The 27106-nt window shown below is 34.4% G+C and overlaps 1 protein-coding gene across 1 annotated transcript; it reads left to right on the forward strand.

Annotated features, from left to right (window-relative positions):
- Positions 1-264: 264 nt before the first annotated feature.
- b4galt1 (UDP-Gal:betaGlcNAc beta 1,4- galactosyltransferase, polypeptide 1) lies at positions 265-23102 on the forward strand. Its single transcript, XM_056461850.1, has 6 exons — positions 265-755; positions 4247-4482; positions 12203-12390; positions 19469-19591; positions 20472-20576; positions 20879-23102. Exons 1-6 carry the CDS (start codon positions 443-445, stop codon positions 21066-21068), a joined length of 1155 nt encoding a protein of 384 aa, XP_056317825.1. The 5' UTR covers positions 265-442; the 3' UTR covers positions 21069-23102.
- The last annotated feature ends 4004 nt before the right edge of the window (positions 23103-27106 follow it).

Genomic DNA, 27106 nt, shown 5'->3' on the forward strand with positions numbered 1-27106 from the left:
TATATATATATATATATAGTTGCCTACGATATAGATCTAGGTAGTATTACAATAATTTAAATAAATAAATAAAATTACTGTGTTGTTTTTTTTAATTGTACTATCAAATAATTGCAATCTTAAAGAGCATCTTTACAAAATGTATTATGTTTAGAGGGTTTCTTGGAGGTTGAGCTATCACACTTGTTTCCCAGCCTTCTACAAGTAGTTTTCTCTCAAGTGCACACAGTAAACGCCCACTGCTGTCACTTCAGAGGACCTCGCTCTTCAAGACAGATCTTCATCAATGCCGGAAAGACTGGACGTGGACGTACGCGATCGCTATCACAAAACTCTCTGAGAGGGACTACGCTGGTCATTCTATGAAGGAACGGACAGATGTGTTTTAGTTTTAGGACTTTTTATTCCTCGTGAATGAACCGGTCTCTGTAGTTTTGTGAGAATGTCGGAGTCGGTGGGATTCTTTACTAAAGCCTGCGTCGTGCTCGTGTTGCTCTGCGGGCTTCACCTCATCGTGGCACTGATTTTCTATTTATCAGAGTCGCCTTTAGTTAAATTTAGGAATTATCGACACATTTCATTTATCTCTGATATAGTTAATTCACAAACTCACGGAGAGTTAGGACAGACTGTCAATGAAACACTTGACGTAGTTGAATATAAACGTATCTATAATAACGAGACTGTCATTAATGATGACGAAGAGAAACCTGCCGAAGTACTACAGTCGTGTCCTGAAACTTCGCCACTTTTGGGTAAGTTAAAGTTAACTTAAAAGTGAAAGTTTTTGTTCTGTGGTGTGGTATTTTTTTCTGATATGGAGTATGGAGGGGTAGTTCACACAAATTTTTTTAATTTACTCCTCCTCAAGTGGTCCCAAACCTTGAGTTTCTTCCCCAAACCCAGTATTTTTTTCTGTCCAGTGGTGGAAAGAGTACTGAAAATTCATACTTAAGTAAAAGTACTATTACTTTCATAAAAATGTAGCGCAAGTCTACAGTAGAGTAGAGTAAAAGTAAATATTCTCACTCAAAGAATGAGTAAAAAATAAACCTTTTAAAAGTACTTGCGAGTAGTGAGTATTACACTGTAAAAAGCTGATGCATTTACATCTAATTTGTGGATGTGTGTAAACGACATTCTGTAGTGCATTTAGTTATTGCCCAGCATGCACAAAATGTCATAAGACGTTAATATTAGGTTAAATTTAGGTTGTGACGTCAGGTGACCAAAATTCAATGTCTAGCCAGCGTCTAAGGACAATGATATTTTGATGTCCAGTAACGACATCAAACGACATTGATAATTGATTGATTTTAGGTTGTGTTGGAGTGACCAAAATCCAATGTCGAGCTAACATCTTAAACGAACGTCATATGGATGTAAAATACTGACATTTGTTCGTCAGGTATGGCAACCTAAATCCAACGTCTGATAGACGTCATAGTGGCAACGTCCACATAACCTCAAGCTGTCATTTGACTGTGATATTTGGTTGGTTTTAGGTTGAACGTTGGACATTGATGTCGGCCTGACGTTGAGTTCTGATGTCAACCCGATTTTTATTTTCAACAAAATGCAACGTCTCCACAGCGTTAGGGTACAACGTCAATCTGACGTCATGTTGACGTCTTGTGCCTGCTGGGTGTTTAAGGTCATCATACAGTAAACATACGTCATCTTCTTATCAGTGACATGCATCTAAACAGTCTCTGGGTCAATGCGTGTAAAGATTTTGGACATCTTCTTAAAAAAACAGACACTTTTAATGCTTCCAAACAGTTTGCTGCAATCATAAAGCACCCATGTCTTGAGGTAGTTCAGTATGGTGCGAATTACCTTCTTTGTGCGATTTGATTGGACTGGAATCCCAGGACTAATCCCCATAGACAAGAAAAAATAAAGTAGTGACTGCAAGTTGAAGGAAAGTAGTGGAATAAAAGTACCAATACAGCACTAAAAATGTACTCAAGGGAAAGCAAAAGTACAAATTTTTTTTAACTACTTAGTAAATTACAAATCCTGAGAAAACCTACTCAAGTACAGTAGTTTGAGTATTTGTAATTTGTTACGTTACACCACTGCTTTTGTTGAACACAAAGAAGATATTTTGAAGAAATCTGAAAACCTGTAACTGCTTAATACTTACCGGTCCCCAGCTTTCTTCAGAATATCTTATTCTGTGTTCAACAGAAGAAATAAACTCAAACAGGTCTGAAACAAGAAAAGGCCAAGTAAAGGATGAGTTTCATTTTTGGGTGAATGTGTTGATCGACTGTTAAAACCAACATAGGGTCATTCTGAAAACGTAACCCTATATATATATCCGAAAATCGTGAATAATGTAGCCTTATCTTTAAAACAAACGCTACAGGGTGGTATGACTCCGTTCCTTTCAGTGCTTACCAGCTGACCGCTTACCTACATATGGATGGCTTTCCCGCTGTTACCAGTTTGTCCAGTAGCTCGCTATGCTTTTTGGCGGACTTGAGATGCAGAGAGGAGTTGACCACAACGACGGGGTTCAAGTCCGCTGAATAATGGTTTCAGAAAGTGGCTAAGACAAAAACAGAAGCCAATAAATAAAATAAACAAGTAAATAACAGTGTGAGAATATGATAAAATCTGAAAACGGGTTAAGGGTTAATTGGTGCTTTTGAAAACACTGTTGGTTGGGTTTAAAGAGGGACGAGAGTGGGTCAGTCGATCAGTCAGTCAGTCAGCAGCGGCCTCTGGTGGATTTAGGCGAGAGCAGCAGGAGCAAATGGCACTCGCGAGAGAAATTGATATCTAAAAAGCGTACACAGTGGCCTCTGGTGGATTCGTGTAAACAAAAACTGCTAAAAAACGTACCTCCTGAGACGTCTTTGGTGCTCTCCTGAAATATATATATCGGTATGTTATCAGAATGAGCCTGGGTTAGTTAAAACATTCAGAAAATGCATTATTTGTGAGTCTAAATGTAATTTTTAAAAGACTCTCTCTTAAATTGCTTGATGAGCATCTTTCATTTTTAATTACTAAACCCATATTTAAACTGTACATTTGTAATAGGAGTTTATTTACTTTGCATACTTCTGCTCCCTGTTTCAGCAAAAGAAGTAAATGAATGATCTGTATATTTCCAGTTTGTGGGTGAACTGTCTCTTTAAGCAATATAGAAAGTATAAATAATGTTGCATCATGAAAACATCAGCAATGACTGTCAGATTTAGAAATGTTACATCTAATCCTGTTCATTAAGTTTGCAAACACAAGTGCAAGTGTCACTACAGGATGCTGACAGTGGTGATACACACCTAATATTTTGGAAATTTTTTTCTTGAAAGAAAAACTTATTGTTAAATACACTCACTTTCCGTTTTATTAGGTACACCTTACTAGTACCAGGTTGGACCCCCTTTTGCCTTCAGAACTGCCTTAATCCTTTGTGTGGCTTAGATTCAACAAGGTACTAGATTATGGTGGTCTTCTGCTGCTGTAGCCATCTGCCTCAAGGTTCGGCGTGATGTGCATTTAAAGATGCTCTTCTGCATACTTTGGTTGTAACAAGTGGTTAGTTGAGTTACTGTTTCCTTTCTATCAGCTTGAACTAGACCGGCCATTCTCCTCTGACCTCACAGAACTGGCGCTCACTGGATATTTTCTCTGTTTCGGACCATTCTCTATAAACCCTAGAGATGGTTGTGTGTGAAAATCCCAGTAGATCAGCAGTTTCTGAAATACTCAGACCAGCCTGTCTGACACCAACAACCATGCCACGTTCAAAGTCTCCTTTCTTCCCCATTCTGATGCTTGGTTTGAACTGCAGCAGATCGTCTTGACCATGTCTACATGCCTAAATGCATTGTGTTGTTGCCATGTGATTGGCTGATTAAAAATTTGCCTTAACAAGCAGTTGGACAGATGTACCTAATAAAGTGGCCGGTGTGTGTATAACCCTAAAGAATTTTACAATGAACACTTACATGAAAGTTACAGAAGGTATATTTAATAGATATTTATTTTTTATTCTAGTCACTTATCGTTATTGTTATAATGCCTTGCCTTCTTATCAGTAAGAGTGAAAAGACAAGTAAAAAATTTAAATACAAAGACTTAAAGGGGCAAAGGAGGAAATGTAAAGGAAGCAGGCTAGTTTGAAACAAGAAGTAAATAGTTGTTGCATAAGTGGTATCTTCCTCTTTCATTTGTATAAACACTATATGCATCATCGTCATGCTCTTTCTCCCCATTTCTCTTTCAGTGGGTCAACTGCGAGTTGAATTTTCGACCCCGGTGGATTTTAATTTGGTGCGTAAAGGCAATGAGCATCTGACGATGGGCGGCAGGTCTAAACCCACCAAATGTGTGGCTCTGCAAAAAGTGGCAATAATCATCCCATACAGAAACAGAGAAGAACACCTCAAATACTGGCTCTACTACCTTCACCCCATTTTAAAGAGACAGCAGCTCGATTATGGGATTTATATCATAGAACAGGTACAGAAACTCACTTATTATTCATTTCTACTAGGGCTGCACAATATATCGTTTCACCATCGATATTGTAATGTAGGGCTGCACGATATTGGAAAAATCTGACATTGCAATATATTATTTTTCTGCAATATATATATATATATATATATATATATATATATATATATATATATATATATATATATATATATATATATATAAATATATATTATAGGTGGGCATAGATTAATTTTTTGGATGTACATTAATCTCACTGTAATCTTGGAATTAATCTAGTTTAATCTAGATTAAAATGGCTCATTTGAATTCTGCCGAAGGCATTCAGAATATGTGTGCTACCCAAATAATGCCTAAAAGTAAGTCTTTGAGAACGGGTTTCTTAAGCCAGGTGGCGCATTAGACCAGGGGCTCATCTCCTGTTTCCACAATGCATCACAAACTACTTGAGAAACTGTTCTACTATGAAGAGTGGACTATGCATATATTAGTGGCATTATTGAAGTAAACATTGCAGTCAAACTATTAACGTCATGTAGGACTTTTCGCCAAAATTTCTGACAAGATCCACACACGCAGCTGTCGGTAAAGGACCCCACACACACATCGCGAAATGCGAAAGTTTTTTTCTTTCCATTTGGCTTGTGTTATTAAATTTCATAACACTCTCACCAGTCCTTACTTCTTATTTGCATCCAACTAATTCCCCAGTTTGTCACGGGGGCATAAATGAAATGTTTATGAGTTCAAGTGAAAGTTAAAGTCACCCAAAATTACAGGAAACTCTTACATGAAAGCACTTCACGTAAACACCTTAATTATATCATTGTCTATTAAGGCAAATACCTAGATTACAGATGTCCATGTAAACGTCAGTAGTGTCTTCGAAGTAAGTGAAAGATCCAGAAGGGCATCCTGCTGATTTGATTCAGAAGGGCACATTTTTGTCAGGCGGCCACCACTAATATATATATATATATATATATATATATATATATATATATATATATATATATATATATATATATATATATATATATATATATATATATATATATATATATATATATATATACAATGATTATAAATGCAATTTTGAATTGCTCTATTTATTATTGAATAGGTATAGTCTTGTAGCAGAATGAATCAAACAAACTGCAAGCATAAATAAAAAAGATGCAAGAGCAAAAGTGAACTAAGTAGTCAGATACTCAGGTATAGTAACTGAATAGGGCTGGGAATCACAGGTTAACATGCAAAACAATATTATTACAATATTTTGCCCGTGATATCAGCAATATATCACAGGAAAACCATCCACAATATATCATGATATATATATATATATATATATATATATATATACATAAATGAAGGGGGAAATGCACCAAAAAGTAATAAGATGCATTTCTTCTATTAACAGCACATATATTTTGTAGGATTGCAACATTAATGTGTTTTCGATCCTCCATTACGAGAAGCGCCACCTCATGTACCATTATGCCATTTAAGTGATAAACAGTAGCAGTGCAAGGCTGATTAATGAATTCAGATCTTTTGTACCTTTTAAATAAATATGTATACTTATACTTAATATTGTATCGCGGGTTGAATTATCATGATGTATCAGCATTTTTATATTTTGTCACATCCCACATAATCAAATTCAATGTAAAATAACACTGTACATTCTTCATTGCTGATTATCAACTGTAATACTGCAATATCAATGCTGAAACGATATGCAGCCCTATCGTAATGTAATCATTCGCAATAGACACATCGCAAGTATACCCAATGTTGAGTGTAGATTATAATTTATATAACAATAAAACAATAAAATGCTGCTTATTTAATTTGTATATTTTTCTTTATTGAGTTTATCTATGCTTGTAGATTGTTTATTATATTTTATGCTTTCCTATAGACCATTTCAATGTATGTCTTTGTCCATGAACATTTCCTGCTTGTTATCAAACTATTTCATAACTGTAATAAGAGGCAATTCAATCATAACTTAATGTTAAAACAGCTATCATAACATTATTTATCAATATGTGGCTCTTTTTGGAGGCTATGGAAATTAAAAATGTAAAACATGAAATACGTTGGGGCCATTGTTTTTGTTTACATTCCTCAAAATGGTCTATACAGGAGACAGTCATCCCAATTAATCTTAAATTATTTTTAAAAATTCCAAATAGTTTGTATTTAACTCACCTAGTGAAACTGTATTCGTATCGCAATATATATCACAGAATAAAAAAATATCGCAATGTTAGATTTTTCTACAGCCGCAAAAATTACAGCCGCAGGGTGTAAAAGATGTATATTTGGCTCTTAGATGTATTTACACTGTGACAGAGGAAAAAAGATAACGTCCTGGAATAAATTTTCCTCAACATTTTCTGTATACGGTCATGTAAAAAAGTTTTTGACAAAATATGAAATTCCAAATTGTCTATATAGGGACATAATAAATTATCTGATTTTGGCAAGTCTTAAAATTTGCTAAATAAAACCTGAACAAATACAGTGGGGAAAATAAGCATTGAACAGGTCATGTTTTTTTCTGGGAATAATATTTCTAAAGGAGTTGTTGACCTGGAATAGAACCAAATTTTGGTAAAAACCCAAACAATACAAACATCAAAATAAAACAAAACAAAAAAATCTGAAAAATGAGTTTTGTGTATTAACAATGGAATGACACAAGGAGAAACACTGAACTACTAAAACATGTTTAATACTTCATATAAAAGTTTTTTTTTTGGTGATGACAGCTTAAAGACGCCTCTCATATAGAGAATGAAGTCACATAAATTGTTCAGGTGTGAGTTATTCACAGACTTCAACAGAGTGTAAAAATCTTGATGGTTCTGTGGGTCTCGTCTATCAAATCTGATCTTTAATTTGTATTTTCTACTGGATTAAGTCAGGGGACTGGCTGGGCCATTCTACAGCTTGATTTTCTTTCTCTGAAAGCATTCGAGAGTTTCCTTGGCTGTGTTTTGGATCATTGTTTCGCTAAAATGTCCACTCTGGTTTCACCTTCATCAGCTTGATAATGCAGATGTTGGACTGAAGCAGCTGATATTAATTTACAATGAAGAAGGGCAGAAGGTTGCTGAAGAATTACTGAGAGATTTCCGTTGCTGTCTGGGCTTTCACTGCCTTTCAGCACCTCCCTTTCTTCATGTGTTCAATACTTTTTCCCTGCGTCATTTCATTTTATTACACATAACTTCATTAGTAAACGAATTAAATTTATTTATTTTCGCATATATGGATTTTGCACGTTTAGAAATTTGTTTCTGAGAAAAATGGTGATGTGTTCAATACTAATTTTCCTTCGCTGTTGCTTTAACAAAAATAAGTCATTCAAAATAAGTCAGTTTAAACAGTTTGTTGGTCTGGAGCTTTACGTGTGTGAACGTAAATGGTTACGTTCCAAAATGGTTATTTAACTCATTTTAATCAGTTAATCAGGTTTCAACTTACAACTGTACAAAGTTTAACTTAATTTCTTTTGTCAGTTTGACTAAGTTGAGATTCAGCTTTAGGTGGCAGGGTTTTCACGCAGGCACATCTACAACAGAACAGCTGAAAAAGAAAAAATCAAGGTGTTGCAATAGTTCAATCAAAGTCCAGATATTGTCCTGAAAACTCCTCCAGAATGATCTGAGAGACTGATAAGGTCATAGAGAAAATGATTGCTTTAGGTCATTGCTGCTAAAAGTGGATCAACAGGCATCTGAATCATAGCATGTCCTAAGTTTGTCACAAGTTCCAAAATTTGGTCACACTTTACAATAAAGTTTTATTAGTTAATGTTAGTTCATGTATTTACTATCATGAACTAATAATGAACAATAATTATGGGGCATTTATTAGTTTAACACTAATGCATTATTAAAATTCAAATTCAGTCAATTATTGATTAAATAATACCGAATCTGATATTATTGGTCAAGTGGAGAAAATAAATAACATATACAGGATAGATAGATAGATAGATAGATAGATAGATAGATAGATAGATAGATAGATAGATAGATAGATAGATAGATAGATAGATAGATAGATAGATAGATAGATAGATAGATAGATAGATAGATAGATAGATAGATAGATAGATAGATAGATAGTGTGCATACTGTTGTGTGTTGGCTTTTTCTTCAGGTGATGTTCACCTTGAAGTATGGAAATAGGTGGACTTGGCTTTGCATAGTCAGCATGCTTGGTATGACTTCTTTAAAACTTCCTGTGCAATAATAACAAAGCAAAACTGTAGTCTGAAACCCCCCAAAGAGGACATATAACACCTGTTTCTCTCTGTTTAATTGGGTGTGTGGACAATTTTATGCATTTAAAAGTGCATATTATGACCTAATGTGGGATATTTTGTTGCTGACTGCAATGTTAAAAATGCAATCTGGAATCTGAAGTATTTGTTCATTATAGAAGCTGCTTGCGTCAATAGCTTAGTCTTATAGGGGCAAGTTCACTATTTATTTTACCCCTCAAGGGGTTCCAAACTATTATGAGTTTCTTTTATCTTTTCTTTTTCTTTTTAAGAATGTTAGAATTGGGTAACTATTGGCTTCCATAGTAGGGAAAGCTTACGAAAGACAATGGTTACAGGTTTCTAGCTTTCTTCAAAAAGTTTTCTTTTGCGTTTGACAGAAGAAACTCAAAGAGGTTTGTGACAAGTGAAGGGAGAGTAATGATGACAGAATGTTCTGTTTTGGGTGAAATATCCCTTTAACATGAGCTCAAATGTAACTGCCATTGAGATTCATTCAAAACCACACTTGTTTGAGTGTCCATTAGTTTTAATAATGCACACTGTTGTAGAGTGTGGTTCAAACGCCTGAGACAAATCTGTAAATAATTAATGCAAAGAAAACATTACAATCTATTTGAGTTTTATTTTTAAATTTTATTTATTTATTTATTTATTATTTTTATTTTATATTTATTTTATTTATTTTTATTTATATTATTTTATTTTATATTTTATTTTATTTATTTGTTTATTTTATTTTTTATTTTTATATTTTATTTATTTATTTATTTTTATTTATAATTTTTTTTATTTTATATTTTTATTTTATTTAATATTTAATATTTATTTTTTTTATATCCGGTTTCTTTTATTTAATATTTTATTTGTTTATTTTATTTATTTTTTTTATTTTTTTTTATTTATTATTTTTTAAATCTTAAAAATTATTTTACTTTATTTTTATTTATTTATTTATATATATTTTATTTATCTTTTAATAACATTTCAACTATTAATCACAAAATACATTGAAACACACCAACAGACAATGCCTATTTTAACAATGCAAAGCTAAAGAAAAAAAAGAATAAATTAATAAACAGAATACGTACATTCATGCATAATAAAGTGACAATAAATAAATAATAGCATAAAGGCAATGATAATATTAATACGAAAATAAATAAACAAACAAAATGAAAAAAGCATATAAAGATAAAATAATAATGAAATAAAATACATAAATTCAATTATGACATACCCTAAACTCAAAATGCAGCTTAAAGAAACATCAATAAGGTCTAAGTAAGGAGTCCAGACTTGATGAAAAAACTCAGTGGACATATGAATGACACAGGTAAGAATTTCTAACGCAATCATTTCCCTAATAATATTGTGCCACCCTTTCAAGGATGAGGGATTGTCACTGACCCAGTTTATCAGTATATTTTTCCTAGCAGCGAAAGCTAAAATGATCTTACTTTATTTTATATTTTCTTTCTTTCTTTATTTATTTTTTTTTTTATTTTATTTTATTTTATTTTATTTTATTTTATTTTATTTTATTTTATTTTATTTTATTTTATTTTATTTTATTTTATTTTATTTTATTTTATTTTATTTTATTTTATTTTATTTTATTTTATTTTTATTTCCTAGATTCCCTTGACCTGTTTTTTCTTTTTCTTTTTCATGCTCTGTTCACCTTGTGCACATGAAAATCAGCATGCAAACTGCCATGAAAACTGAGACGGATGAAGTTTTTTTGCTTAGTGCTTTTGCCTGTATTTGTTTATTAATGCATGCATGTCTGATTGACTGAATTAGTTGTGGTTATTACATTCTTATCAAACAGAATCGGCAGAATCAAATAAACCTTTATATTCAACAATATTTTTTTACAAAATTATTTTGACCCAAATAAAATGTTAGCAACAAAGAATAAATTACACATTTAAATTGATGTTAGTCCTATGTAAGTTAAAAGTGCTTGTTATAATCATTAAAGCTTCAAAATTAATATCTCACACTATATCTGCACTTTGCTGTGTTATCATGACTCAGCAGAAACGTGATAGTATGTGGTAAAAACGTTCATTGTTTATAAAAAGAAATGTAATACAGTATGGGCAGACCAAAATAGAATGTTGTGAATTGACATTAATAATCTGGCAGCCGCAATATATCAGGTTGTGAGGCTGCATTTTTTACTTTTTTTCTTCAATTTGTGAGGCATTCGTGATCGTTTTGGAGTGAAATATGCATTTTTATTATGTACAATTTTACATTCCTACTTAAAAGAAAGACGTTTCTTATTGGAGCTTGTTTTAATTTCAACAACTTTTTTCTCTTGCAATGTATGTCTTTATTACTTTATTATCCACCTGAGTGGAAATCTGTCTATGGCTCTAACCAACACAACAAATTATTAGTGACATACGACAGAATGATAATAATCAAAACAATTGTAAGAATATATATATATATATATATATATATATATATATATATATATATATATATATATATATATATATATATATATATATACCCCATTGTGACAAAAAAAATCTAATTCGTAATTATTTTTATTAAGTATTGGAAATAGGTTTTCCAATTGCTTGTTTACTCAAATTATTTAAAATGAGTTGAAACGACACAATTCCTAAGGTTTTTTTGGGGACAACTTAATTTTTTATGTTCAATCCACTGAAATGCACTGTAAAAAATGCTGGGTTTCACACAATTTCTTCATGCTGTCGCAACACAAATTGATTAAGTTAACTTAATTTTAGCAAATTAAAGTGGATTTAACTTTAAAAAATTAGTTTTTCACCAAAAAAACCTTAAGAATTGTGTTGTTTCAACTCATTTTAAATAAGTAATTTGAACAGCCTTGCAATTGTGACAAAAAAGGTAAACATTGTGAGATACAATGTCACAATCACATGCTTAAGTATTTTTATTAGGTATTGGAAATAAGTTTTCAGTTTCTTCACTCTGTTTTCTTCACTCTGTGCAAAAAAAAATCTGTTGCTGATTGTTTAAACTAAATATTTAAAATGAGTTGAAACAACTCAATTCATAAGTTCTTTGGGGGCAACTTAATTTTTTTATGTACAATTCACTAAAAATGCACTGTAAAAATGCTGTCACAACACAAATCGATTAAGTTAACTTAATTGTTTTAGCAAATTAAAGTGGATTAAAGTAAAAAAAATGAAGTTGTTTCCCCAAAAAAACTTAAGAATTATGCAGATTCAACTCATTTTAAATAAGTAGTTTGAACAAGCAGCAGAAGTCATTTTTTGACTGTGTGTGTGGAAATATGATGAACATAATTAATTTGTGTTGGGACAACATGAAGAAATTGTGTGGAATCCAGCGTTTTTACAGTGCATGACATCTAATCTTCATTATATGCTGCTTGTTTAGGATGGAGAGAACACATTCAACAGGGCCAAACTGCTCAATGTGGGTTACGCAGAGGCGCTGAAGGAGTACGACTATGATTGTTTTATCTTCAGTGATGTAGACATCATCCCTATGGACGATCGCAACACCTACGGGTGCTCCAGTCAGCCGCGCCACCTCTCCGTCTCCATGGACAAATTCGGCTTCAGGTACAGTGCCAGCAGGCACACAACGTTATAAGATGTTAATATTGGGTTAGATTTAGGTTGTTACGTCAGGTGACCAAAATTCAATGTCTAGCCAGCGTCTAAGGACAGCGTTATTTTGATGTCCAATAATGACATCAAATGACGTTGATATTTGGTAGATTTTAGATTGTGTTAGAAAGTGGCCAAAATCCAACGTCGAGCTAACATCTTAAACCAACGTCATATTGACGTCAAATACTGACATTTATTCGTGAGGTATGGCAACCAATATCCAACATCTGATAGACATCATAGTGGTAACGTCCACACACTGTCAAGTTGTAACATCATTAGGCGTTGATATTTGGTTGATTTTTTGGTTGGACGTTGAACATTGACGTCGGCCTGACGTTGGGTTCTAATGTCAACCCGTCATTTGCATTTCTAAACAAAATGCAACACCCCCACGACACTGGGGTATGACGTCAATCTGACGTCATGTTGACGCCCTGTGCCTTCTGGGGTAAGACAAAGCTCTACCCATTAACTTACAGTAGCAACACTTCTAACATGATATTTGACACCAGTATCTGAACGTCGCTTTGATTGATTTGTTCAGTCAAACTATATTTACCTACTATAAACAAATGAAGGAGAAAAATCAAGGATCAAGCTTATTGAATATCCTGTTGTGTCAGTAGAGAGATGGATCATGCTTAATGCGTTTACATGAATGTTGTTCCTGGGTCATTGATTGCATTGAGACTGTAAATTCTGCATTCAGAGTATGAAATAACCTGTTCTGACCTGATCTAAAGTAAACAGTCAGATCAAGGCGATTGTAGATGAGGGCGGCTGGTGCTGCAAGATTGCCAAACAAGAGTCATAAAAATGTTAAGGTGAAACAGGAGAGTTTGAAACAAGAAAATAATTAATGAAACATTGCCACCTTTAAAGGGATAGTTCACCCCCAAAGGGAGATTTAATTACTATTTACTCATCCTCAAGTGGTTATAAACCTTTATAGTAGTAACGATATACTCTATATAAAGTACTATATACTGTTGAAGTCAGAATTATTAGCCCCCCTTTTAATATTTTTAATCTTTTAAATATTTCCAAAATGATGTTTAACAGAGCAAAGAATTTTTCACAGTATGTCTGATAATATTATTTCTTCTGGAGAAAGTCTTATTTGTTTTATATCGGCTAGAATAAATGCAGTTTTAATTTTTTAAAAACCATTTTAAGGTCAAAATTATTAGCCCCTTTAAGCTATATTTTTTTAGATAGTCTACAGAACAAACCATCGTTATACAATAACTAGCCTAATTACCCTAACCTGCCTAGTTAACCTAGTTAACTAAAAAATAAACAGGGGGGCTAATAATTCTGACTATCTATCTATCTATCTATCTATCTATATATATATATCTATCTATCTATCTATATATATATATATATATATATATATATATATATATATATATATATATATATATGTATATGTATATATATATAGTACTATAGAAGTCAGTGGTTACAGGTTTTCAGCATTCTTCAAAATATCTACTTTTGTGTTCAACAGAAGAATGAAACTCATAAAGGTTTGAAACAAGTAAAGGGTGAGTAAATGATGATGGACTTTTCATTTTTTGGATGAACTATATCCCTTTTAGACCTGTGATCATGATGCAAAGCCATACAAAGACGAAATGGCACATAAAAAGGCCGCATTAAAATATGCAAATATGCTGATTTGGTTGTGTGAAATGCTCAGAAGAAACCATTCAATTACAATCAAGTTTCAATAGAGACAAATCCAGTGTTAAAAAAAGATTGTTATTATAAAAACAGTTTTGTTCAAAGAAATACAATGTATTATAGTTTCCACAGAAATACACACACAATTCTGTTTTACCATCACGTGTCACAATCACCAGCGATCTAACCACCATAGATCGCTGGAGAACATTCTCATTCACACGAACTGCAATCCTGCCTCAAAATGAACTACATATCCAGTCATGCAACACACACACACGTGTCCAAGTCTCCATTAATTGCAAACACTCACTCAGCCGATGCTGCTCTCAGACTGATTCATGGACTATTTAAAAAGCACTCACACACACACCTGGGCTGAGTCTTGTTATACTGTTATGAACATTACGATGCGTTTTGCCTTGCCTTCCGTGTTTGAACCTTGCTTTGTTTTGTTTGTTTTACATTATCTGCTGCCTGCCTTTACTGATCATCTGCCTGTTATTTGACTACTACTCTGGATTTCCTGTGCACATTTGTTTGCTCCTGTATTGAATGTTGCTTGTCTGATCATCCTTCTAATAAACCTGCATTTGGATCCGCACTTCCTGGTGTCAGCACCCACTTCACGTTACAACATGATTAAAGTACATTTAAAAATATATTAAAATAAACATGTATTTTTAATTGTAATAGTATTGGTTGAGATTACGTCAAACATTAAATAAAAATGCACATTTCAAAGCACTTCACAGGAGCTTTAAAAGTCCTAATTTGCCCAATTCAAGGCCTTAAAAAGCTCAGAAAGCAGAGCAAAAAGTCTTAAATTTATAAAGCCTTGACTCTTGGTGTTAAATGTTCCACATACTGCAGAAAGTAAATATCTTCCTCAGTATTTGTCTTGTGTCCAGTACAAATATCTCAACATTCATAAAACAAGATACATTTACTGAATATGTATACAGTATATACACAGAATATATTCAGGCAGATAGATGAATTTCTTTTGTTTTTGCCCAGATGTTTTATAAACATCAGCAGGGTATGCAACATAATGTTCATTCATTTTTCTTCAGCTTAGTTCCCCTTATTCATCAGGGGTTGCCACAGCGGAATGAACTGCCAACTTATCTGTTTTACACAGCAGATGAAACATCCATACACACTCATTCACACACATACACTATACGGCTAATTTAGCCTATTCAAGTCACCTATACAGCATGTTTTTTGGACTGTGGGGGAAACCGGAGCACTTGGAGGAAACCCACGCTAACACGGGGAGAACATGCAAACTCCACACAGAAATGCCAACTGGCCCAGCCGAGACTCGAACCAGGGACCTTCTTGCTGTGAGGTGACAGTGCTAACCACTGAGCCACTGTGTCACCCTGCAACATAATATCTATCGTCAATATCTGTAATCTACCACACAATATAGCTTTTTCACCTCTTTTGCTGAAATCAGTCGTGTCGAGCTCAAACAAATCCGCAGCAAACAGAAAGAAGGGCTTTGTCTATGATAACATAATGCAAATCCTAAACTGAATATCAGGTGTTGTCGAGCAGGTCTGTATGTGGTCAGTTTAGTTTTCATGAATACAGTTCATTGGCTGAAGAATGCAGTTTTTACACTCTTCACAAAGCATATCTGTGTACTGATTTGACAGCTAAAGTGTTTTCTTTATAATACAAGTCAAGTCAAAATAGATTTCTGTAGCACATTTAAAAGCAACAGAGTTGTACAAAAGTGCTTACCACAAAAAAAAACCAGCAACAACAACACAATACTTAAAATCAGAAAGCATTCATCATATGAGAAAAGAAAATTGCGTCAGTTCTCTTCATAGTGGAAAATAGTTTTATTAAAAAATCATTCAGGCCACGTCAGATCATATTAGCAGCGCATTAGTATTAGGATCATAACTGTAAGCTGGAACAGGATTTCATTGAAGCCCTTATGTTTAAAGTAGCAGATGTGTCATATTAAATAAGTGAAGTTTAGTTATAAACTAATTTCGAGAGGATTACGTGCTTATGATTGCTAGCGGCTGAATCCGCATTATCCAATTCTCAATGCACCAATCAGACGACTCCTAAGCTACTACAAATACCCTGGGTTACGTACCACCGCTATCTTCATTTTGAAGAATCCCCCCATCCACACCTACTCCTCCTTCTTCCTAGATGGGTGACACGGTGGCCCAGTGCTTAGCACTGTTGCCTCGCAGCAAGAATGTCTCTGGTTCTAGGCTTTACCAAACCAGCAGGCATTTCTGTGCAGAGTTTGCATTTTCTCCCTGTGCTCACGTGGGTTTCCCCCGGGTTCCCCGGTTTCCTCCCACCGTCCAAAAAACATGCAACATAAGTTAATTGACTAATCCAAACCGGCACTATAGACATGCTCCTAGTAAATGGTTATCTCTCAAGAGCAATCACTGGCTGTTCAGTGGTTATTACAGCGGGGAAGTTCTCGAGATCTACCTGAGCTCAAACTCCACTCTCGCCTTGCAACGAGAGGGAGCCCCGGGCTCGAGGATCTTATGAGCTCAGGGCTCTCTCCCGGGACACCATGCCAAACAAGCTTATAATTAATCATCAGCTAAGTGTGAACTCTTGAAAGCTGGATTGTTGACTGTACACATGGTACAAGGGTTGTCACTGGGGCAGTACCCGTATTGATAACTTAAAGGTTCATGTTATTACCTAAACTGTGCAGTAGTTTACCTTTTGAGGAGGCGCTGCCCCAGTGTGAGCATGTGTACTTTAGTTTCTGAGAGATTGCAATTTGAATATAATTTAAATAAATTTATAACACATTTTTAAAATACAAGATTCAAAAAAAATATTCCAAACAAATTAGGAAAGAATCCTTAAAAAAAATCTGTTTCTACCAAATTCGTTTAGCACAAGTCATTTCAATATTGACAATACTAATACTGTAACAAACGATTCTTGCAATGACGTTGGGGATCCAAATGCAGCGTCTTTATTTACAAGAGTAGTCAGTCAGGCCACGGTCAATCTCAGGAGCAAACAGGTACACATAGGGCAACCCAAAAGAGAAGTCGAGTCAAAGGCAAAGAGATCGGTTAAGGTAACAGCAGAAATCAATAAACAAAACAAGGGTCTGGAAACACGGACCGGAACAAAACAAGGAAAATGCTTCATAATGCTACAGGTAAACAAGACTAAGCAATGGGAATGAGGAAGTGAAGTGTATTTATAGTCCATGTAATGAGTGACAACGAACTACAGCTGTGTCTGTGTGTGAGTGTCCGGATTATTGTCAGGAGTTGATGGGTACAAAATGTACACTGTTTGTTGGGGGCCAACTTAAATGTTTTATGTTCAAACCACTTAAATTTGTAAAAAATCTAAAATGTTAACTTAATTCCTTCATGTTGTCCCAACACAAATCGGTGCTGTGGAATCCAGCAGTTTTTACAGTGTCAGGTTTTATGTTAATTATGCTAGGGCTGTTTGTTTTCACCTGAGTGTTTTAAAGAGCTCCTATTATGCATTAAAATAGGTTATATTTTGGTTTTGGGGGTCTCCAACAACAGTCTAATATGCATGCAAGGTCAGAAAACATTTTCATTATATTATAATATGCATTTATTTTGACCTAATTATCCCAACGACTCCCATATGATTCATACAGCGATTCATTTGTTCTCAAACCCCTCCTTAGCTCGATGCTAATCTGCGCTGATTGGACTGACGATTCAGTCTGTTGTGATTGGTCGACTGCGTTCAGTGTGAGACAGAGAGAAATGCCAATTTTCAAGTAGTCAGAGTGCAGAGTGTGTGTGTAAGCCCAATGCAGGAGTGCATCAAAGCAATGCAGTTTAACAGCAGCATATTGCTCTATTCTTAACCACAACCCCAAGTAATAACAACGACACACATTCAGTATTAATCCACACAGTGGCAAAAGCTGAACTATTTTGAAACTTGACCGCCGTACGTGTGTAGGAACAGCTGACGGTGGCCAGAGCAATGACAAACAGCAGAGGATCGCGAGCTCACTAAAACTAATGGTTTTAGATGCGACCTGAGAATATAAAGAGTTAACCAGATACACTACAAGTGGTTACAAGTAACAAAACACAATTAAATACAGAATTTGCAAGCTAGAGAAAACATAGAGGCAACCATTTTAATCGCACTTAAGTAACTTTCACTTGTGAAATGGAGGAAGAAACTGATCCATGAACTCTGCACTGTAAAGTTCCTGTCAAGTTTCGACAAAGTCCCATACATCAATAGTCTTTTCTAATCCTGTCTTTAACAAACGGCCGGCGAATTCCTCGTTGTAAGCATGTAGATTGCTGAAGCACTCGTCAGAAAAATGACGGGAACACAGCACAAGGCTGGGGCTAAAATGCTGAGGTATTTTGCAAAAATAAACTTCAACCACTGACTCTTCACAGCCTCATCTTTGTGTAGGGAAATGACACTAACTTTCCCTCACACTTCAGACCACAGCGTCTTCGCAACATGATTCAGCAGGGATCTGCTACAGTGTTTGTCTTCTTTTTCTTTCTACAGTGTTTGTGGGTGGGGGTTCAATTTTCCCGGGTCTCCCTGTACAACAAATGGGCAGGGCTTGATTTCCGTATCGACGTCAAGCCAACACAGCTAAAGATTCGTTACCGCTGCGATTCATTCGAACCACTATGAGTCGACTCTTTTATAGATGAATCAATAGTATACTTAAGTAAAACTTGTTTTCCTTTCAGATTTAAACCTTAGCAGGATATTTCACTTCACTTAGAGCTGTGTTACACACTGCATGGAAGGCCATTTTCAATAACCCATACCGGGCTCTTTAAGGCAATGGGTTTCCATGTAATGTTCTAGTAAAGTCAAGTTATAAGTGGTTATAGTTATAATAAAATGATAACACTTTACAATAAGGTTGTATTAATTAATCTTAGCTAATGCATTTAGTGTACTAACATGAACAAACAATCAACAATACATTTATTACAGTATTTGCTCATGTGCTTTAACGTTAGTAAATGAAAATACGGTTGTTCATTGTTAGCTCATGGTACATTAATTAATATTAATAAGCAGGAATTTGGATTTTATTAATGCATCAGTAAATGTCAAACTATAGTTAATAAATGCTGTATGAGTATTGTTCATTATTAGTTCATGTCAATAAATACTTTAACTAATGAAACCTAATTGTAAAGCGTGACCAATAAAATAATGACAAAGATAAGCATAAATTAGCACCTAATGTGTATCTGTTTTCTCTCTGTTTTTGTAATCTACTGTATTGATCGCTATCTTCATATTTTAAATGTATTTTTTATCATAGGTTGCCATATAAACAGTATTTTGGGGGAGTATCAGCGATGAGCAAAAAGCAGTATGAGAAGATCAATGGCTTTCCCAATAATTACTGGGGCTGGGGAGGAGAGGATGATGACATATTTAACAGGTGAGGAAAACGTGCAATGTGCAGGGTTTCAGTAAAAACCCAGACAATACAAACACAAAAATAAAACAAAACAAAGAAAGTCTGAAAAATGAGTTGTGTTATAACAATGAAATGACACAAGGAGAAAGAGCTGAACTACTGAAACGTATATAATACTTAATATAAAAGGCTTTTTGGTGATGGCAGCTTAAAGACGCCTTTCATATGAAGAATTAGGTCACGTGAATTGCTCAGGTGTGAGTTTCTCACAGACTTTAACAGAGTGTAAAAATATTGATGGTTCTGTGCGTCTCGTCTATCAAACCTGATCTTTAATTTGTATTTTCTACTGGATTCAAGTCAGGTGATTGGGTGGACCATTCTACAGCTTGATTTTCCTTGGCTGTGTTTTGGATCGTTGTCTTGCTGAAATGTCCACCCTGGTTTCATCTTCATCATCCTGATCATGTAGATGTTGGGCTGAAGCGGCTGATATTTATTTACAATGACGAAAGGTAGAGGGTTGCTGAAGAACTACTGAGAGATTTCCGCTGCTGTCTGGGCTTTCACTGCCTTTCTTTCTTCATGTGTTCAATACTTTTTTCCTGCGTCATTTCATTAACCATCACTTTATTTATAAACCAATTAGATTTGTTTTTTTTGCATATATGGATTTCTTTGGTTTTTACCAACATCCGGGGAAATTTTTAAGCCAACGGTACCTTTAGAATTATGTTGTCTGAGAAAAATGGAAGAATTTAATTCATAATGACCTTAAAGTGGTCTTAAAACTTCAATTTGAATGTGAAACCTGCAGAAACCCTGATCCTGTCTTATCTTTAGACGATCATATAAACGGCTCATTATGTAACCATTTCAATAAGGGTTGTTTATTTTGAAGGCTTTCAATTCGAGGTATGAGGATATCAAGACCAAGCGCAGAGATTGGCAAGTGCAAAATGATTCGTCACTCGAGAGACAGGAAAAACGAGGAAAACCCACAGAGGTACTATTTCAGACACACCCACCACACACTAATGCACGTGCACACACACACTCAGGCAGACTTCACAAAGACTGTGATGTTTCCCCAACCCTACTTCTAAACCCAACACTCACAGAAAACACCCATTTTATTACAAAATAATTAATTCTGAATTATTTATGAGCCGTTTTTCTCAAAAAATTATAAATGACATTTGATCCCCACGAATTTATGAATACCAGGACCACAAACACACACTCACACAATCGTACAAACACAGGCAAGACAGAATGACAAACTAAAGCTGCTTCTCTGTTCCATAGATTTAGTAGAAATGCTCACACACGACAGACAATAAACACGGACGGCATCCGATCGCTCACGTACAAAGTGGTAAATATAGAGAAAGACCTCCTCTACACCAAAATAAGAGTGGACATCGGCAAACCGTTAAACCTCCAGAACTCCAAAGAAAGATTTAGCTCTCAACAGCTGATGAAAAATGGAGCTTAACTGAAAATCTCACCATCCTGAAAGACTTTCCAAGCAGAAGGAATTAGGATTGCTGACATTCCTGTGGATTTGCTCACCTTTGTGCCTCATAAGCATGTCAATTGTGACTTTAATGAACGTACATTTTGTAAACCTTTCATTCAAAGCAGCCAGTGAATAGTGTGCCTCAGGGAGCAATTGCACACTGTGAAAAATGCACAAATTCAGCCATTAACATAGAGGAGTGAGGAGTGCAAAGACCTGACTATAAGCATTCAGTTTGTAATCAGAATCCAATTACAGTGTGCCTGTAATTAATTTTATGAAACCAAAGTAACCCTGTATGGGTTTTTATATATATATTTATAGGATATGATATTGTTACGTCACACCAGAGTTCCATTTTCCTGAATTTTATCATGTGAGATTGCATTAATTTTTAATCAAGTTCAAAAACAGAAGTTGATATTGTTGAGCAAATTATAATTTAGACACAAGAGTTGTGTTCCTGAATGAATGTGCTTTTTGAATGAATCCCAATGAGCCAAAATTATCCAAATGTGACTTTATAACTCATAACTGCTCAATTCTGAGGGATTAACGATTATTTTTGTTGAGATGCAATTATATTTCACAATCCTAACCTGTAAGTGAGATATATACTCGAAATTCTGACATTTTTCAGTTTGTTTACAATTTTGAGACAAAGTCAGAGTTGCAAGTTTACGGGCTCTATTTTAACAATCTAGGCGCAAAGTCTAAAGCGCATGGCGCAAAAGCATTAAGGGCATGTCCGAATCCACTTTTGCTATTTTAAGGACGGAAAAATATGCTTTGAGCCCTGGCACATGGTCTAACAGGGTTGAGCTTATTCTCTTGATGAGTTATGAGTGTGTTTTGAGCATAACGTGCACCAATGAGAGTCTAATCTCCCATTCCCTTGAAGAGTCAGTTGCATCGCGCCATGGCGCATTTGCTTTTTATATGGCAGACTTTGAAAAAGGAGAAACTAAATGCTTCACTGCCGAGAAAACAGTTAAAAAGATCATCTGCAGCGCAAGGATAAAGAATGAGCCTCCTCCATTCAGCCTCTTTACTTTCTCTTTACTCCTTTACTTTTGTGGATAAGGAAACGGTGTTGTACACACTCCACTGAAGACATCCATTAGCCTACATATTTAATTTTGTTTAAGCACAAAGATTTGTTTCTAAACTATTTCTAAATTCAGTACTAATATTCAGCAAATTAATAAATGAACAATAATAGTGAAGTGTGGTAAAAAACTGAGTTATATTTAAACACGTCCTATTCTTATGCCCAACATGGTGATGCATATGGTCTCCAAAATCCGACAGGTGGACAAATCGAAACTTGTTTTTATTAAAACAAATATATTACATATAACATTTTAATACTTACATTTTCTTAAATGTAAAGATATTTGTGTATTGCTGTATATCCTTTGTGTATTAAGCAATGTGTAAGCGTTTTGGATCTACATAGGTGCATAACTACAATGCGATCTGCGCTGGACTTTAGACCAGCTTTCAGTTGGTCAGTGGCGCAGTCAATTTCAGTTCCTCAAAATAGTAACGTACTAACAATGTGCCTTAACACACCTCCTTACTAGACCAGCCCACCCATGAGTCCAGAAAGTGGCGCAAATGGATTTGCCATTTACATGGCGCAAAACATGAAAATTAGGGTTGTGCTGGTCTGAAAATAGCAACAAATCATGCCAAACACGTCTTGCGCCTTATTGCGTTTGGTGTATGATAGGGCCCTATATCTCACAATTCTGACTTTATAATACGCAATTGCAAGTTTTTGTCGAGAATTTTTTTTATAGTATATAGCCTTATACACTATTTCAATTTACTTTGATATTTTATGTGAAGCTGCATTGACACAATCTACATTGTAAAAGCGCTATACAAATAAAGGTGAATTGAATTGAATACACTGCAAAAATGCTTTTCTTACTTAGATATTTTGTCTTGTTTCTAGTCTAAATATCTAAACATTCTTAAATCAAGAAGCATTTTCTAGCCACGCAAAAGATATAGTTTTTTTTTTTTTTAAATAATATGCCATAATTAAGTAGGTTTTTCCTTAAAACAAGCAAAATAATCTGCCAATGGGATACGCAAAATAATCGCATGTCAAAATTAAGAACAAGGTAATTTTGCTTACCCCCATTGGCCGTTTTTTTTTGTTGTTGTTTTGTTTTAAGGAAAAACTCACTTAATTTTGGCATATTATTTCTAAAAACAAGAATAAATAACTAATAAAAATCTAACTAGAAAAGCACTTGCAGTGTATCAGAACACTCCGTACAAATCTCTAAAATCATTGACAATATGCATCCTTGGGTTGGGCTTGAGAATTTCCCTAACACTGATAGTAGAATAATTTTAATATCAAATGTTACAGAAACTTTTATTAAGTTATTTTTGTTATTTTTAAATAGAAAATCTTTTGAATTGGTGGAGGTTAAGTGTTGTGCACGCCTGTATTTCGCACCATGGGTCTGTACCATGAAGCCAGATTAACAGGCTAGCCAGTTAAGTTTCAGTTTAGTTTGCACCAATCTTGGGTTTTAGATAACATAAAGGCAGCCTAATCACTCTTTCAAGAGCTCACACTTAGCTGATGATTCATCAATAGCTTGTTTGGCATGCTGTCCCGGGAGAGAGCCCCGAGCTCAAGGGATCCTCGAGCCCGGGGCTTCCTCCCGTTTGCAGAGCGAGAGGGGAGCCTGAGCTCGGTGGATCTCAGAACTCCCCGTCTGCAGTAGCTAAGGGAACACGTGAGGAAAAAAGAAGGGGCTAGACAAATGTTTCATTGTTATGCATGATGTATATTTTTTGGATGGGAGGAAACCGGAGAACCCGGGGAAAACCCACGCGGACACGGGGAGAACATACAAACTCCTCACAGAAACACCTACCGACCTGGCAGGACCAGGGTTGGCAGTGTTCTTGCTGTGGGGCTAACAGTGCTAACCACTGGGCCTCCGTGCCGCCTGATCTAAGGTTAAGGAGGAGAATGGGGAGGAAGGGGGGTTTCTTCCAAACGAAGATAAGGTGGACTGAAAACTGTGGTTATTTATAGTAGCTTATGGCTCATATGATTGGACGATACTGATTAGCTTAATACTAGACCGGCTGTGATAAATCATAAGCACGTGATCCTCTCGAAATTAGTTTATTAATAAACCTCACTTGTTGTCATGGTATTATGGAGCAGTTGAACTAAGCTGATCTACCTTCATGGTATCTAAGACTGGAGCTAACTGAAACTTAACTCGCTAGCCAGCTAATCCTGCTTCATGGTACAAGCCCCAGGTCAGTGAAACCTATTGTTTGTTACAGATATCATGGCTGTATGTCAATAAAAAATTGAACTATTTCAGGCTGTTTTTTTTTTCTCTACTGTATGCATCTATGAAAAAGAATAAAAAGGCTAGCAGCATTTCACATGGGAAATTATGGGTAATTTAGACTCCTACTGTATGTACTAAATATTGTTATTGAACAAAAGTATTGATTTAAACAAATGAAGGTCATTTTTTTAAATATCTATACAAAAAAAATCTATTTCACCCATGGTTACAGTTGTTTTTATAACCCTGTCATCATTTTATGCTGAACTGCTTCTTTGTGTAAGTGGAGTTTAATTTTCCCGCCTTTTTGTTTTTCAAATTTGTAACTGTCAAAGCAGCTCACTACTGTTTTTTTTCATGTGCTCAGCCATTTACCACACATACAATCGACACTCTCATGTCATTGAGTTTTTCTTTTTCTTAAAATGAAAAAGAAAAATATTTTTCTATGAAAAATCAAGCAGCATTTCAAATGGGAAGATATCGGTATTAGAAGTATTGTTATTGAATAAAAGTATTGATTTAAACAAACTAAAATATATATTTCAGTTATTTTTTTAGATATCTATACAAAAAATATCAATTTTACCCATGGTTACGGTTATTTTTATAACCCTGCCATCCTTTTATGCTGAACTGCTTCTTTGTGTAAGTGGTGTTCAATTTTCCCGCCTTTTTGTTTTTCAAATCTGTAACTGTCAAAGCAGCTCATTACTGGTTTTCTGGAGCTCAGCTATTAACTACACATACAATCAACACACTCTCAACATGTCAATAAGTTTTTCTTTCTTAACATGAAACAAAATATTCTTTTTCTTTGAAAAGGCAAGCATTTGAAATGGGAAGATATTAGAGTCCTATGTGCTCATAAAATGTTGTTATTGAATAAAAATATTGATTTAAAAAAATAAAAAATATATTTTAGTTATTTTTTTAGATATTTATACAAAAATATATTTCACCCATGGTTCTTTTTATTACCCTATCATCCTTTTATGCTGAACTAATTCTTTGTGTGAGTGGCGTTTTCCCGCCTTTTTGTTTTTCAAATTTGTAACTGTCAAAGCAGCTCACTACTGGTTTTCTAGAGCTCAGCCATTAACTACACATTAACATTTTCTCAACATGTCAGTTTTTCTTTTTCTTAAAATGTCTATACAGCTTGTCTCTTACAAATTATGTCTTCACCACTAATAAAACTGATTGTTAAAAAGATTAGTTCTCTTCCAGAATGAACATTTTCTGATTACTTACTCCAATGTCATTTATATACTTTTAATCATTGCAAGACTAGTTTTTTTGTGGTTTTAAAGCATAAATGGTCATTTATATTATGAAAATGACTACTATATGGTCAAGCCTACTATATGGAGAAAAACAGTGACATTTTTTGCTTAATTTCTAATGTCTTTTGAGATAAATTAACCTCTTCGATGAGTAAATTATTAGGAAATTTTGTTCCAAAAGTAAAATAACAAAAAATGAACACAATAAAGACAATTCTGATGGCATATCCAGTGTCCCATCAGACCCAAACTGTTTTGGTCTTATACATTTTAAAAAGTAAGCTTCTAGTGCTAAAAATATGACATTTTGTAAACAGAAGTAGTTTCTGGTCTTGTGCTGGGTTTTGTCAGAATTAGGCCGGTCAGTGAACTTTCGGTAAGAGATAGGGCTTCATTTGAGGAAAACTTTATAATGACTGAATCTTATGCTGAATAGCTTTCTAAAAATATAGAAGTTTACTAGTTCACTCTGGTTATCATATCATATCGTACATCAAAGTACAATATTGGCCTCTCTTTTTTCCCTGTTGAGTAAATAATGTGAATAAACACAGGGAAATGAGGTAATGAGGTAAGATGCTGGCAAAATATTTAAATTCTCAACCAGTCAAAGTAAATAGAAACCATCTTTACACTAAAGTTCATTTTATCGAAAGGGTTGTTTTGCACAGCTAACTATCCTCTCATGATTTTTTCCTCTTGACAATTTTACTTTTCACATTGGAACATTTATGGTTTTTATGAAAAAAGCTTGACTAATTATTTAATTCTGAAAAACAATTTTGTTGTGTAAAATAGTAGTCTTACAATTGTGTGTATTTTAATGTGATATATCTTAACATTATATGGTTTTGCAGTGATCAGGGTCATTATTGTAAACTAAAAAACAAAAAGGTAATTTAAAATAACTAAAAACTACAGATAAAATATAAAAAATATATATTATAAACAAAAAAAATACATTGATACTAATTAATACTAAAATAACCCTATGTTAAAAGGAATAGTTCACCCAAAGCAGAAAATTGTGTCATTGTTTACTCACTATTTACTTGTTTCAAACCTTTATGAGCTTCTATCTTCTGTTGAACACAAAAGCAGATATTTTGAAGAACGTCAGAAACCTGTAACCATTGACTTTCATAGTACTTTTTCCTACAATGGAAGTCAATGATTTCAGGTTTTCAGGACTTCCATAGTATTTTTTTCCTACAATAGAAATCAATGATTACAGTTCCTCTGTTGACCTTAAAAGCAGTATTTTTGAAGAATGTCAAAAACCTGTAACCATTGACTTCCATAGTATTTTTTTCCTACAATAGAAGTCAATGGTTACAGTTCTTCTGTGGATCACAAAAGCAGATATTTTGAAGAATGTCAAAAACCT

This window comes from Danio aesculapii, chromosome 1 (genome assembly GCF_903798145.1).
Source record: "Danio aesculapii chromosome 1, fDanAes4.1, whole genome shotgun sequence".
NCBI lineage: Eukaryota > Metazoa > Chordata > Actinopteri > Cypriniformes > Danionidae > Danio > Danio aesculapii.

Bases quoted from the DNA above. Each gene is read 5' to 3' on its own strand.
- b4galt1 (XM_056461850.1), top strand. From the start codon at position 443: ATGTCGGAGTCGGTGGGATTCTTTACTAAAGCCTGCGTCGTGCTCGTG. The intron at 12,391-19,468 runs GTACAGTGCCAG...TTTTTATCATAG, and splicing joins ATGGACAAATTCGGCTTCAG to GTTGCCATATAAACAGTATT. The intron at 20,577-20,878 runs GTACTATTTCAG...TCTGTTCCATAG, and splicing joins AACGAGGAAAACCCACAGAG to ATTTAGTAGAAATGCTCACA.